Genomic DNA, 14,684 nt, shown 5'->3' with positions numbered 1-14,684 from the left:
GGCCTCCCTTCCCAACCATGAGGTGAGAGGACCCAGGGGACATGCTTCCAGGCCGGTCTGAGGAGGGAGGGGTTCCACTGGCGGTAGTGGAAAGAAGCACCAAGACCTCATTCATCTCTGAGATTGTCTGACCCCCCTTTCATTTAGGGAAGCCAGGGCCCTTACTATGGAATGAGATACCTTTCTCTACCTGCCACCTACCTGAGTCTTCTTTGGCCTCTCTAGAGGATTCTCCCTAGTTGGTGTTCAGGCAGGCAGATGGTCTTCCTGCCCCAGACTATTTGGGTCTTCTCCCATTGATCAGATCACACTGATTCTCTCACTGTTAAAAAAAAATGGCAGACAAATGAAATGATTGGGATATTTATAATTTATATCAGGGAAGCTAATTTTTTTTCCCCACATACAGGCTTCAGCAAGCAGATGGTGGAAATTCTTAACAAGCATAATATTCAGTTTAGCAGTTTTGATATCTTTTCGGATGAAGATGTGCGCCAAGGACTCAAAACCTTCTCCAACTGGCCTACTTATCCTCAGTTATATGTGTCTGGAGAGCTGATAGGAGGACTCGATATCGTTAAGGTGGGAACCTGAGAAATCTGCTTCTTGTTCTTAGTGCTGTGGAGACAATTTCTTTTTAAAAAATGTTTTATTGATACCTTTTAAATTCAAGCAACCTTAGACATAGAGGCATCCCTAGATAGAGCTGTGGCCTTGATATTCTGGCATTGACTAGTCTCTTTTAATAAAAGTCATTGATGATAATGGTCATGGTGTGGGCCGGTGTCCATGCTGCAAGGGAAATGGGTCTGTCTCACTGTAGTTACTTATGGGTGGTGTTTGAATTTGGAATGATTAGACAGGTTGAGGGGGGAGAGGGGGGGAGAAAGATTGATAGGATTCCTTCCTGACTGTGTGTGTTCTAATCATTGTAGGAACTGGAAGCATCTAAGGAACTTGACACAATTTGCCCCAAAGCACCCAAACTAGAGGAAAGGTAAGGAGGGTGCTTTTTGGTATATGTGTGTATGTATTTTAAGTTTTAAGTTGTGTCCCATTCCCTGCTGTATTCTTCTTTATGGTCTTCATAGGACTTAGGTTTTATAAGAAAACGACTTTCCTACATCTATAGCGTCTGTACTTACAGTTTTATTATTTGCCTTTGGACTGGTTTTGAAACATTGAAACTCATGAGCCAAGGCATGGAGGATTTTGGAGTCATTTTAGAGGTGGACTAAGGGATTTCCCCTTTAATTCACATAGTTCTCTTTTTGTGTGTGTTAGAAACAGGAGCTGCTCCTCTCAGGTTCATCACACTGGGTCCACATGGCATGTTGTCCCCTGCCACATCACGTGGGTGTTCAGGGGCTTCTGGGAGCCAAGGAGACAGGCAGGAGGAGCCCCTGTACCTCTGATTTTCAACCTTCAGTATTTTGACTTTATTTCCACTTGCCTTTCAAAAACATGAACATTTAAAGTTTATAGAAGGACATGGAATTTACCTTAGGCAGAGAGTTTTTCCTTGCCTTGAATTGATAGTGTTGGGTGACCTGAGACATGGGAAGGAGGAAATTTGAAATCACTGCCCTCCCCACCCAACTTCTTCCTACTTTCATATCATTTAATTTAGAAGCATAATGTGATTTATTTTACAATGCTCCAGTATATCTGGTGCCACAGCCTCCATGACTAGAGTCAGCAGTTGGGCCAGCAAAACATGTTCTGTTTATCTCCTGAAGTGAATTGAAAAATACAGCTCTGCCCACTCATCCTTCAGGTGTTGGGCACCATCAAAGGAGGCAAGATCCTCCAGCTGAATGCCCTGTAAATGGCCTAGACTCCCTTCGGACCCTTAAGTGGATGCTGGCAACCATCTGAGCTGTCGGATCAAGAGCCTACATCCGTGTATGCAGAAGGAGGATGCCTCCCTCTGGCCGCTTGTCCTGCCCACTGGGGCCAGGCCCTGCTTCTGGGCAGCCCCTTCCAGGAATGTTTGTTTTTAATAGTTGAGGCCTGTGGAAACTGGGCAAATAAAGGAGGAGCCGCTGAGCAGGGACAGGTGCAGCATGCTCTGTGGGGAGGCACAAGGCCGCAGGTCCTTTTAGGGGTTTGCTCTATTCTTGGCGGGAACTCCTTTATTCAAAGAACTTAAACTTTCCCCTCAAACATCATTCTGTGGATCCTCACCACTGTGAGAGCTAAAATGGGTAGGAAAGAGGAGGGTGGTGAGAAAGCTGAACGTGGCCCCGGGGGACCCTGGACAGCTCTGCTGGTCTCCCAGAAGGAGTAGGAGTTGGATGGGCCTGGTGTCCTGGACGGACTGAGTGCACGGTCTGGCTCTAGCTCTGGCTCTGGGTTCCGTGCCATCCTGGACAGAGTGCAGGGTCCGACTCTGGGTCCCATGCTGTCCCAGATGGACAGAGTGTGTAGTTGAGTTCTGAGTCCCACGCCGTCCTGGACAGAGCTTGCAGTTGGATTCCGGTCCCACACCATCCTGGACAGAGAGCATGATCAGGCTCTGGTCCCATGCAGAACTGACTTCTCTTTAGCAGGAGGAGCTTGAGGGTCTAAATCAACTCCTGAAGGCACATTGGTGGCTTTCTAAGCAATCTCGTGTTTTATGGTGGCTCAGGGAAGGAGTGAAATAAAAGCATATATAAAGGCATTTACATGTTTAATGAGAGCTCTCATCTGGCTGTTCCTCCGTCGCGCACGGGGCTGGGGAAAGGGAGCCAGAGCTGCTTCCTGATTGCACTGAGCCCTTTATGTCCTTCTTCTCTCCATAGGCTCAAAGTCCTGACAAATAAAGCGTCTGTGATGCTGTTTATGAAAGGAAGCAAACAGGTAAGAACTCTGAAATGGTTTTGGGGGTAATTTCTTTGGATGTTCCGGCAGCAGCCAGGGGACAGTTAGCTGGCGTGGCTCACCGCAGCTAATGAAGCAGGGGGTGGTCAGGAAGCTCTCCTTGCCTTAATTGGTGCTTCTGTCAGTCAGCTCGAGGCCTCTGTGCTGTGCACCACTCAATCAGTGCCAGCTCCAGGGCGGGAGGTGGGGGGACTTCCTGCTGGATGCCAGACTCTACGCTTCAAGTTGGTCACCGGCTGAATGTCAGGCAGCCTCTCTAGGCGCTGTGTCTTCGCTGCTGAGTAGCATTTTAAGATGTTCTCGCTGCTCATGTTTTCAGGAGAGACTTTGGAAGGAGTAGACAGCCCATAGCAGCAAAACCACGGTTTCCAGAGTCTGTCCCTGTGCCTGGTACTCCACTGCCAGGACCCCTTGGGCTCAGCTTGGACCCCCGGGGGAAGGCTCTAGGAGTTGTCACTGGCTCTCCAGTGAGAGGCTTTTACTTTGGAGAAGTAGGAGAGAGCCTGGGCCACTGGCTTGAGGAATGTCTAATTTCCTTTAATGGAAATTAGAATTGGAGGTAGCTCCAGAAACTTCAAAATTAGGATTTTCTGGAGTCCTTTCCTTGAGCCTCATTTATGCTTCAGAGTCGCCCCATGAATAAGACAGGACATGTCATGGCATTGCTAGGGTACGAATCGGGAAACCCTTGTCATGGTCCTCCAAGGCACTTGAGGTTGAAGCCGGGCTCTCTGTCTCTGAAGAAGGCAGGGAGTCCTGGGCTTCCTGCTCTCCTGAGAACACACGTTCTGATGGGAATCCAAAGAAACTCACTCTTTGCTCAACGATTTAAGTCATTTAGGATTAGGAGCCTAGCAGGCAGGCCAGGACTTCTGCTTTACTGAGAATTGGTTTGAATATCACTAAGAAAGATTTTATCTTCTTTGAAGATAGAAATTATAAACCCTGGTAGCATGCATGATGAGGTGGAAGGATGAAATGGAGTGCAGCCACCTCCTACCGCAGAGGCCTCAGGGAATCCGATGGGTCTCGGGAGGAAGCGTGGTGTGAATAAAGGGGATTGGGACTGCTGGGATGAGTGAGAATGAGGACACCTGTCACTTTCCAGGCCTAACCTCACTTCTGTTTTATTTAGATGGCAAAATGTGGATTCAGCAAACAGATCCTAGAAATACTTAACAATACTGGGTAAGCAGATGGCACAGAGAATTCTGGATTGTGCTTTAATGTTTGCCCATTTCCTGCCCGTATTTGGTGACAGTTTCTCCTCCCTCTGGATTAACCTTTGAAAGGACATCTCTCCCTTCACTGTCAGATTAATGGTAGCATCTCAGAGCCTTTGGGCAGCTGTGGAATGGTCACTTGATGATCAGTTGGAGGGACTGATGGCGCAGGTCTAGCTGGGGGAGAAGATGGTTTTGTGAAATGTCCTGTTGTTTCTTGTGTGATTGAAGAAGGAGGAACCTGTGTTTTGATGTTTGCTCCTGGAAGTCCTGAACTGGCAGGGAGGAGGATGCCAGGCCTTGGGGGACACAGCTGGGGTCACTGCATTTTCCAGCATGTGCAACAGGCAGATTTTCCTTGTGAGAATATTGACAAATTGGAGGCAAAGGGAGTTTTCTCTGCTCTTTGAGATTGTTTGGAGGACACTTGACCACTAGCCAAGGGTCAGACTTGGGGCAGAACAGCTCTCTTCCTGTCTGTTTTGGCCATGTATCCATGTCCAAGAGGTCCCAGAGGTTACCTGTCATGCAGGGAAGCACCCTCCTTTCCAGAAGGCACTTTTCTGTAGCAGCCACAGACTTTGGAATGAAGCTAGTTTTACCTTGAGAGACCCTGGAATAAATGATGAAGTACCAGACTAGTGCTCTGGGGTTCTCTCAAGCCTCCAGGGGAGGGAAGCCTTTTCCTTTTTTTTAATCACTTCCCTTCTCATTTCTCCTTGTTCTTTTCCCTGAGGGAAAGATAAACTCTGGACCCCAGGAAAAGGCTCTGATACGGCTCTTGTTGGTTGGTAGGAACTAATTCTGAGCCAAACAGCTGACCCTCATCAATCATAGTTACTAGATTGCTTTTGTAGCATGGGGGGACTCCAGTCTGTCCTAAAATAAGAGAACATAGAAATGTGTGTTTGTGTGCCTCTCTGTATGCATTCTCCTTACAGTTCACATTCACTGGTGTTTTATATAAACCAGGGCTGAGGGAAAAGTGTGGCCCATATTTGGATCGATCCAGGACAAATGAGAGATTTGCCTAACCTTGGGACCTTGGGGCTCTCCCTCCCCTCTGACCCGTGTCTGCCACTGTCCCAACCCTCCTGCAGCCATAGTCATTATGGTACCTCACATTGATGCTCCAGTCCCTTGGCTCCAGTCACTGTGATTTGTCTCCTTTTTTTGAGAGTGAACCCAAGGCCCTCAAGTTAATTGACTTATCCAGTGTCCACATCTCTTAACTCCATGGGACTCTTCTCACCCTTTCCACCCTAGCCATGCTGCCTTTTGAGTATCCCAGAGGATGAGCAGGGTCTCTCACCTACCCTACAGCTGACCCTGGTCTCTTTGAGGCACCTCATAAACTCTCAGGATGCCCTATGCTGGCAGCTTGTCATGTGATGGCTGGCTCGGCTCAGTTCAAGGAGGCTGGCCTCCAGGGAATGGATAGTTCTGGTCACAGTCATTGCCATGGAACTGTCTTCATGAGGTATGGCAGGGTGATGATGTTGACTTGATGGCATCTTAGTTGACCTAAAGTGGATGGCACCCACTTTGTTTCTCTCTTACCTGCTCCTGCCCATGGGGCACCACTGGCCAGCAGGAGGGTTGGGCTGGGGGGGGGTGCTGATAGAACTTGTCTATTTCCATGGCTGCCAGAAAAGACTGGCTCCAGCCATGGGCAAAAGGTACCAAGGAGGTTTTTGGTTTGTGGGAGGTAGTTGCATTTGTGTCAACCAATTTAATTCCGAAAAACTTTCTCATTTCTTGTAGTATTGATTTTGAGACGTTTGATATCTTGGAAGATGAAGAAGTAAGTCCTGCTTCTTGCTTCTTCTGCCTGTTTCTTGGTAGTCTTCCTCATCTAAAGCTCTGCTTTGAAAACCCTTTCTTTGTTTCCTCAGGTGCGGCAAGGACTAAAAGTTTACTCTAACTGGCCAACATACCCTCAGTTGTATGTGAAAGGTGAGCTTGTTGGAGGATTGGATATAGTTAAGGTAAGGGGACCTACCCACCTAGGAAGAAATGCTATTTAACTGTGTTTATAATAATGACTGCTTATGGGATGGACTTAGCTTTTATTTAAGCTCCTTTTGTTCCTCCTCCCCCCTCCCCCATACACGTTCCATTATAACAAAGAGACAAAACCAATTTTGCACTGGTTTGGGGGGCACAGAGAGACTGTGTACAGTCACACAGCTAATTCATATCTGAGACACTCCTTGAATTTGGAGCTTTCTGACTTCCAGGTAGACCCCCATCCACTCCTGCCATCCAGCGTCTCCTCTTGAGTCTGCAGCTAGTCTTAGTATGTCAGTGAATGGAAAGTGATAGTCACTATAGAGAAATGTATCGTGTGACTTTGCTGAAATCTCTCCCTGATCCTACCTGGATTCCAGGGACCAATAGTATAGGACTTCCTCGCACGAGCACTTTTGGAGGTCATCATGAGCTCTATGTCTTTGTTAAACCTTTGACGGCATAGACCGCTCTCCCCGTAGGTTCGTTTTTATAGGTGTCTTTGCTGCTCAGTTTGAGAGTTGACATTGTTCTTCTCAAAGAAGGCAGCGACATTTTTTTTCCTTTGCAAACAGCCTCATTCTTGAAAAGTGGAAGGTTTAATGTAGTGTTTTGAGCAAGCCCCGAAGCCACAGAAATAGATCTGCATTTGTTACCCTGCTTTTTGATTTTTGTCACAGAGAAGCCCAGTCTCCTCCACACCAAATCCTCTGGAGCCTGGTCTTGTCGGAATGTTTGATGGCCTGGGCCTCAGCCAGGGGAACTCCTGGGAAGATCCAATCAATACAGCTCATTTAATTCTAAAAATAAGTTGTACATAGAGTAACTTCTTTCCTTTCACCTCACAGGGATTAGCCATTTTTCCTGGTCACATGCTATTATCTAGATGTGATTTGAAAAGATTTGCAGGATTTTCTGTTAACATTTTCACTTGGTTTGGTGGGGGCTGCAATAATTCATATCCTGACATTTGGGTTCATTTCTGGCAATGAATGCATTTTCCTATTTTCAATAAGCCCAGGGTGATTGATTTTTATTTTAAATTGAGGGGATTGTATTTTAATTTGTCAAAAGGGAACTGGTTGTCCATTTTAAGATGAGCAATGGGTGAAGGCATTCTCCCAGGCCATGAGAATAGCATGCTTAGTATGTTGAGAGAGGCAGTCGGGCCTCCTTCAGGGGAAGAGGGAGCCCGGGTCTGTTGGCCAGCACCCTCCTTGGGGTGATCAGGGGACCTCTTGTTAATCCAGACCATCTGGCAGGGGGTGCTGGCTTAGAGAGACAGACCTTTCTGTTCTCTCTCTCTCTCTCTCTCTCTCCAATGAGTGGGGACATGGAAAGGCATGCAGTAGGCTTTGTAGGCTTCCATGGTGGTCAAAGGAGCACCCCAAGACACAGCTCTGACCTGATGGGGATTCTGACCGTGTAGATCAAGGCGACTTGATTAATCTTGATTTGAGATCGGGCTACATTGTGATGCCTTTTCTCATGTGTTGATATTCTGCTCGTCCATCTGTCTGTCCATCCATCCATCACTGTTTTCCTAGAGCCCTCATTTCAAGATTCTTCTTCTTCCCTAGATAGTTATTCTCTTTAACTAGGGATAAGAGATTAAAACAAGATAGATTTAGCAGCCCAGGCAGCTTTGCATTCAAAGTACCCTCCTAGACCAGGCTGTTCTCAGCACCTCAGCAAGGTTGTGTGGTCAGCCTGGCTCTGCCCTGTAAAGAAGGGGTGTCCTCCCCATTTCTCCTATAGCCACCCTCCAAACTTCAACCCCTCAGCATCTCCTGTCTCCTGCTCTAGGAGTGCCTGCCAGGGCCTTGAGACCCAGTAGCAAGTCAGGGGTTGGCAGGGCAGCCCAGTGGCCCACACAGGCCCCAGGCTTGGCCAATGAAGGAAGGACCTTTCCAGACAGGAGGGAAGGTACAGAGGCCTCCCCGGCAGGATTTGAAAGGGACAGTTGCTGTGACTATTTGTGTCCCCCCCTATCCCCCCAAACACATCTACTCTCTTCTGCATTATTGTTCTACAGTTGTTTTCAGTCATGCCCGACTCTTTTTATCCCCATTCGAGACACTGGAGTGCTTTGCTGTTTCCTTCTCTGGCTCATTTTACCAGATGAGCAAACTGAGGCAAACAAGGTGAAGTGACTTGCCCAGGGTCACCTAGCTAGTAAGGTCAGATTCGAACTCAGATCTTCTGACTCTGAGTCCTAGCTGCCCAGAGGTGTATTGTAATAGAAAGCTGGACAGCCAGAGTCCAGAGTCCACCTCAGACCCTCCCCTCTGTGTGACCTCCCTGAGATGAGCCTCTCCTGGGCTAGTTGAAGAGAGGAGCTCAGTCCCCTGGAGATGCTCTCTGGGTGGGGATCCTCATGGATGTAAGCACCCTATGGACCCCAAGCAGTCCCCCGTTGGGAGTAGTTGGCCATCAGAGAGTTGGAGTGCTGCTCCTGGGACCCAGGGAGGTGGCAGGTCTGAGGATGGATGGCCCCACCCCACCGTCTCCTCCTGCTCGTAGGAGGTCACGGCTCATGTGGGTGGAGTTGGTCATTGTGGTGGAATCATTTCCCCTTGTGGATCTTCCTGGGTGCTGGGGCTCTTGTGTCTGAGGGCTCGGTCTAGCCCTGGGCCGTTTCTTACAGGTCTTTGGTGTGTGGGGAAAGGAAACTCCTGACTGAGAGGTTTCCTTCCATTTCTGTCTTTGCAGGAACTGAAAGAAAATGGCGAATTGTTGCCTGTCCTGAGAGGAGAAAATTAAGGTGCTGCCAGGCTGCCGAGTGCTGCCAAAGCACGTCCTGGGCGAGGAACAAACAATTCCTGAGTTGGTCCCGGGGAGTGGAGGAGGAGCTGTGGGCTTCCTCACCCGTCTGTCACCTGCGCCTGTCCTTCCTGCCCAAGGTCATGCTCCATGTCCACGCTCACATTATCCCCTTCCTCCCTTTCCCCCACCAGAGGATGCTCTCAAATCTCAAAATTCAATTAAAAGTGAATGCATTAAAAAAGTTTCCTCTTTTTCCTTTCAGCTGATGCTCCATGCATAACTCACTGTAATTAAGCCAATTAAGACCCTCTTGTCCTTCTATGTGGATAGCTCATACCAATTAGAAAGTGTAGCACATAATCATTAGTAGATATATAATTAGGTAGGCAATGTAATCCACTCACTGGTAGTCACTCAAACTCCAGGCCAATGGCCCCCTCCCTGGCTGATGGGAAAGCTGTTGAGATGGGACTCTTGGGGCAGCTGGGAGAGCAGAGATTCTGCTTCCAGAGGGGCAGAGCTGCCACCCAGCTTGTAGATGCCAGAAAAAGACCCCCAAGTCTCTGAGTATTTCCGGGTTTGTCTACTTTGCATTTTTTTCAGGAAAAGATCCAACTCTGGTTTCACTGATGGACTGCTAAGATCTAAGTCATGCCAGCTTTGCTAGCCCCCTTTTGATCTGAGATCAGGGTTGAGGTGATGTCAATGAGTGTTCAGATAAGGGTGTCATTTCTTGGAAATGACAGTGGTAGCTGTGACCCCTCCAAGGGTGCCCTATCCTGACTACAGCCCTGAGAAGTGGATGCCCAGGGTCAGAAGGGGAGCTGGCTGTGTGCTGTCCCCACTGGCAAACATTAGAGCCGCACTAGCCAATTCAGACTGGCTCTCCAGGGGCGTCCGAGCTTGAGAGACGCATCGGGTGATGGGGCTTTTCGGCTCTGCATCACTCCCCTCTGCCTCCAGCTTCTCCTCCCTCTTCAAGCCCCTGACTGCTCCCATCTTTGATTATCCTTATGGAGGGGTGAGCTGAAACCTCAGGGTTGGCGTGATTTGTACCTCTCATATTAGTATTTTGGGGCATTATTTTCTACTTTGGTTAATAGTTTTCAGTTCTTTTGCGAACTAGTTGTCCCATTCCTTTGACTTCTTATCTACTGGGCAAGCCATGATCTCTTTAATTCCCAGCTCTAATGGTCCCTTCTTACTCTTGGTCCTTTTGCTCAATTAGCAGCATCTGATACTGTTGGTCACCGCCTCTTGGGTGCTGTTTCCTCTCTGGGTTGTTTTGGACTGTCTCTCCTGGTCCTCTCTGACCTGCCACTTGTTGGCTCATTCTTCATCCAGGTCACTCCCCTAGCTGTCCATGTCCCCTGAGGTTCACTGTGCTCCTTGCTGTCTCCTTTGGGGAATACTTCGGCTCCCACCAGCTGTTGATTCTGATCTTCCCTCTGATCTATGGTGTGCGTATCAGCAAAAATGGCTTTAGAGATCGTAGACTAAACCATCCAAAACACTTTCCCAGCAGCCCTTTCCTTTTCATGTCCTCGGCACCATTAAGGAGACATCTGTTCTTCCAGGCTTTCCAAGTGTCCACTGGTCTTCACTCCCACTTCTGAGGGTGGGCTTGACCTCATCACCTCTGCCCTCCTTGAGCCCCAGGGGCTTCTGGTACCTCCCATCTCTTGCCCATTATTTAGTCTGGAGTAGTAGAATGGATGAGAATGGCAGACCCACCTGTGGCTATTGCAGGAGTCCAGATTGTCCAGGTGTGAAGTGAGGAGGGCCCACATCAGGGTGAAAGCAGGAACAGAGGAGAGAAGGGGCGCTGTTTTGGAGACATAAGAGCAGTGAACTTGGCAGGTTTTGGCTCCAGATTGGGTCTGAGGCATCCCAGGATAACACCTATCATGTGAGCCTGAGGAAATAAGAGCACAGTAGTACCCTCTTCAGTAAAAAGGAAGGTAGGGTGGGGGAATGTTCTGTACTATTATTTGTTCACCCCCCCCCCCCATTTCTTTGGAAAAGCACTGTTGCTAAGAATATGCTGGCTTGTATGGGTATAGGAGTGTGGATTTAGAACTGGGAATGATATAGATGCTTATTAAAACACAGCCTCTTCATTGTACACATGAGGAAACCGAGGCCCACTTGTGTTGTCTTGGCTATCTCGATTTCTTTGGGGGGGCTCCAAGGTTATATGCACTTCACTGACTTTGGGGTTGAAGTTTTGTGTCGCTTCCTGGAATGGCCAGATCAATTCCTGATTCTACCAGCAGGGTGACACGTCCCTGTCTTTTTTTTTTTCTTTTATTAAAGATTTTATTTGAGTTTTACAATTTTCCCCCCAACATTCCTGTCTTTCTCAGATACCTTCCAACTCTTTCCATTTTTGTTGTCTTTGCCATTGTGATTGATGCAAAGTGCAACCGCAGAGTTGTTTAAATCTGCATTTCTTTTAATATCTGGAACATTTTTCTCATGTGATTGTTGACAGGTTGTATTTCTTTTGAGAATGATCTGTATATATTCTTAAGACTGTCTTTTGGAGACTGACTAGTTCTTAAAGATTTGAATCTTTATTTTGGACAGCAGAACTTTATTAGAGAAATCTGATGCAGACACCCCCCCCAGTTAACCATTTCCCTTCAGATTTTTAACTACAGTGAAATTTGTTTATGATGTTCAAAAGCTTTTTGATTTTAATTTAAATTGTACATTTTATCTCCTTCAATCCTCTTGTTTCCCTCTGGAGTTGTGAAAGGAATTTTTTCTCTCCTCTTGTATTTTGAGCTTCTTAGGAGACATGACGTGAGATCCTGATCTAGACCTGATTTCTTCTGCCAGACTCCTTTCCAGGATTCCCCCAGTTTTTTTGACCCTTGAATCCTTACTCCTGTCATTGGAGTCAGCACTTCATCAGTGAAAAACTTTTCTGTTTTGAGCCAAGATAGACTAGTTTAGATATGACCGCAGTTCTTTGGTCAAATTTTTCTTAGATCCAGCCTGAGTGCCCCTTCGGCTCCCACTCGCTGCTCCCAGTTCTGCCCTCTGAGCCCAAGTAGGACAATCAAGACTCTTCCCAGGTCCTTCAGCTGGTCCTCCTAGGGCAGGAGCTTGCCTGTCACCCACCTGGTGGTTCTCTAGATGTTACCCACCACCAATATGTGGCCGTACAGAAGTGACTATTCTGCTCCAACTGGAGCTGGACAGGCCATGTCCAGAGTGACTTTCAACCCTTGATTCCTGGGGACATGTGTGTGCTTTGGAAGCTTTCCTCCATCCTGGCCATCTCCTGGCCACTTGTCACTTCTCCTAACCTCCCTCTATTGCTGTTGGTCTCACCAGAAGTAGCTGCCACAGATGCCCTCAGGGTTGCTGTCCTTAGTATGTGCCTGCATCCTTGACACCTAGTGAAGACTGTCCAGTCATCAAGGGTCTGACCCTCACCTTCAGCCTGCCCAGGAGATGTTGGGGCAGGGGAGTGGTTCCAGTGAACTGACCCTGGTGCTTCATAACTACACATCCAGGACAGATGGTTTTAAACCGAAATTTCTTTTATAAAAACTTTTTAAGGCAATGCGGTTAAGTGACTTGCCCAAGATCCCACAGCTAGGTAATTATTAAGTGTCTGAAGCTGGATTTCTGAGTTCACTGATTGAGTTCACCCAGGTCCTCCTGACTCCAGGTTTGGTGCTCTATCCTCTGCACCAGGATGGTCCTGTGTGCAGGACCCTAACTCTTCTAGCTTCTAGCTCCTAAGAGGCTTTGGAGGGGCTTCTGCTTTGTGGTTTGGCCAGATTTGAAGTGAGATAGGGTCAGGAGTGGATGCTAGAATAAGGAAACTTTGCCTGCCGGGTGGGGGCCAGAGGAGTGACCCTCTCCCTCCTTCCATATTCCTGACCATATTAATTGCCTAAAGTATCTTCATTCTTAATAAGGCCAAGGGGCAGCATAATGGACAACACCAATGCAGAAGTCAGGAGGACCTGTGTTCAAATCAGTCCTCAGATACTTAGGAGCTATATGACCCTGAACAAGTCACTTAAACCTCTTTGCTTTAGTTTCCTCTTCTGTAAAAGTCAACCACTCTAGGGTCTTTGCCAAGAAAACCCCCATTAGGGTCATGGAGAGTTGGGTTCAGCTGGAACAACAATATTCTTATGGGAACAATGAAGCAAGTGGGCTTGATGACAGTGCAGTTAGGTAATGTGCTTGTTGGGTGGACTCCTCAGTTTGGCAGGAGGTCTCCAGGGATATCCTTCAGGGATCTCAGGGACTTAGGGAAGGGCAGGTGTGGCATCTTTACAAATCTGTAGAGCCCGACAGATAAAATCACTGATTACAGATAGGCTGGACTGGGGGGGGTTGGATCTGATAAGACAGGATTCCAGAGAGAGACAGATTAAGTCTCATCCTTGAATTCAAGAAAGACTTGCCAGGTGTAAAGGGAAGCAGTCATTGGTTCAAAAGAGATTTGGGGATTTTAATGATGTAGTTCAATGCAAGTCACCTGGATGATGGCAGTGAAAAAGCACAGTATTTTCATGGAATGTTTTGTTTGCTTTTTGTTTGTTTGGTGGACGATCCTCCCTCAGATTCTTGCTGTCTGAGTGATCCTGGGCAAGTCACAGCATGCCTGTTTGCCGCTTTCCTCAACTTGGAAGTGAAGATAATGGCAGCCCCCTCCCAGCTTGTGGGAGGATGTGATTATCCTGGTGCATTGCCAACCTTCAAAGGTGTTATAAATGTGTGGCCATCCTCATCCTCAGGACAAATCTGCACCTGGGTTCTAATTAGTAAGGAAGAGAACTCCAAACGTTGAGCTCAGCAGCCCATCCATCTGTGGTGGGTTTAATGAGGGATGACTACCTGAGGCCCTGAGAGGGTCAACCCTTCCCTGGCCCCGACTGTCTTAAATGCCCATCAGAGTGTAGCCTGGAAGCTAGGTTGGGTCTTCATCTCTTGGGCAGCCTGGCCATGATAAGAAGAGTCTGGCTTCCAGGAATGAGAAGGGGACAGTCTCTCTGATTGCCGCTCTGCTCTTGTATATTTGACTGTGGGCAAAGCAGGATTAGTGGTGAGCCTCTGCCACAGGAGGATCATTTGGAGGAGCTAGGACTCTAGCTTGGAGAAGAGAAGAGAAGACCAAGCAGGTGTGGAGGGGATAGCTGTTCAAAATTTGAAATACCCTCATGAAGGAGGTCAGATTTTAACTTGGGTCCTCCTGACTTCTGGGCCAGTGTTCTATCTATCCATTGGCACATCTGGCTGCCCCAAGAGAGGGGAATTACAAAGAGGAGTAACCAGGTTTGAAGTCAGGAAAAACTTCCTAGCAATTAGAGCTACCCAGATTTTAAGGATCAGTTTTTCCAGAATATTACAATCTTTTCATTTTCAATTTGTACAACTAAAAACTAAGTCATTTAGACGTTCGGCACTGTAATGAGACTAATATTTACTGTTTTCCTACAGTGTGGGGATCAGTTCCCGCCAAAAGAAGACCAAAGAATCAGACCAAAGAGTCAGTGGGAGCTGATGGACCCCTACTTCCCTGACCCAACTTCCTGGCCTCCCAGAAAAGGTTTCCTTAAAACAACCTGACCTGAACATGGCTTCAGGGCCCCTTTGGCTTGGTGGGTTTCTAAGGGAAATATGGAGCCTTGCTCCAGATAGGAAAAGTGAAACTTCTGTGAGCACCTCACTGAACTGAGACTGGGTTGATGCAAGGCTCACCTCAGCCCCTGAGGGGCTTTCCTCACACTTCACTTTTCCACATGGTTCACATTTTGTCCCAAATGCTTTATTTAACTTAAAGGGTCT

General features: G+C 47.6%; 1 protein-coding gene across 1 annotated transcript in view; it reads left to right on the top strand.

Annotated features, from left to right (window-relative positions):
* GLRX3 (glutaredoxin 3) overlaps positions 1-9,105 on the top strand; it is a 33,734-nt gene extending 24,629 nt beyond the window's left edge. Inside the window, exons 5-11 of the mRNA XM_074232152.1 lie at positions 410-582; positions 936-997; positions 2,787-2,844; positions 4,001-4,053; positions 5,853-5,892; positions 5,984-6,076; positions 8,811-9,105. Coding sequence (XP_074088253.1) covers positions 410-582; positions 936-997; positions 2,787-2,844; positions 4,001-4,053; positions 5,853-5,892; positions 5,984-6,076; positions 8,811-8,861 — 530 coding nt within the window. The 3' untranslated portion in view covers positions 8,862-9,105. The remainder of the gene's footprint in view (positions 1-409; positions 583-935; positions 998-2,786; positions 2,845-4,000; positions 4,054-5,852; positions 5,893-5,983; positions 6,077-8,810) is intronic.
* Positions 9,106-14,684: the final 5,579 nt, after the last annotated feature.

Source organism: Macrotis lagotis, chromosome 4 (genome assembly GCF_037893015.1).
Source record: "Macrotis lagotis isolate mMagLag1 chromosome 4, bilby.v1.9.chrom.fasta, whole genome shotgun sequence".
Classification (NCBI taxonomy): domain Eukaryota; kingdom Metazoa; phylum Chordata; class Mammalia; order Peramelemorphia; family Peramelidae; genus Macrotis; species Macrotis lagotis.
The sequence above is the reverse complement of the archived record's forward strand: the minus strand, read 5'-3'. Positions and strand labels throughout refer to the sequence as shown.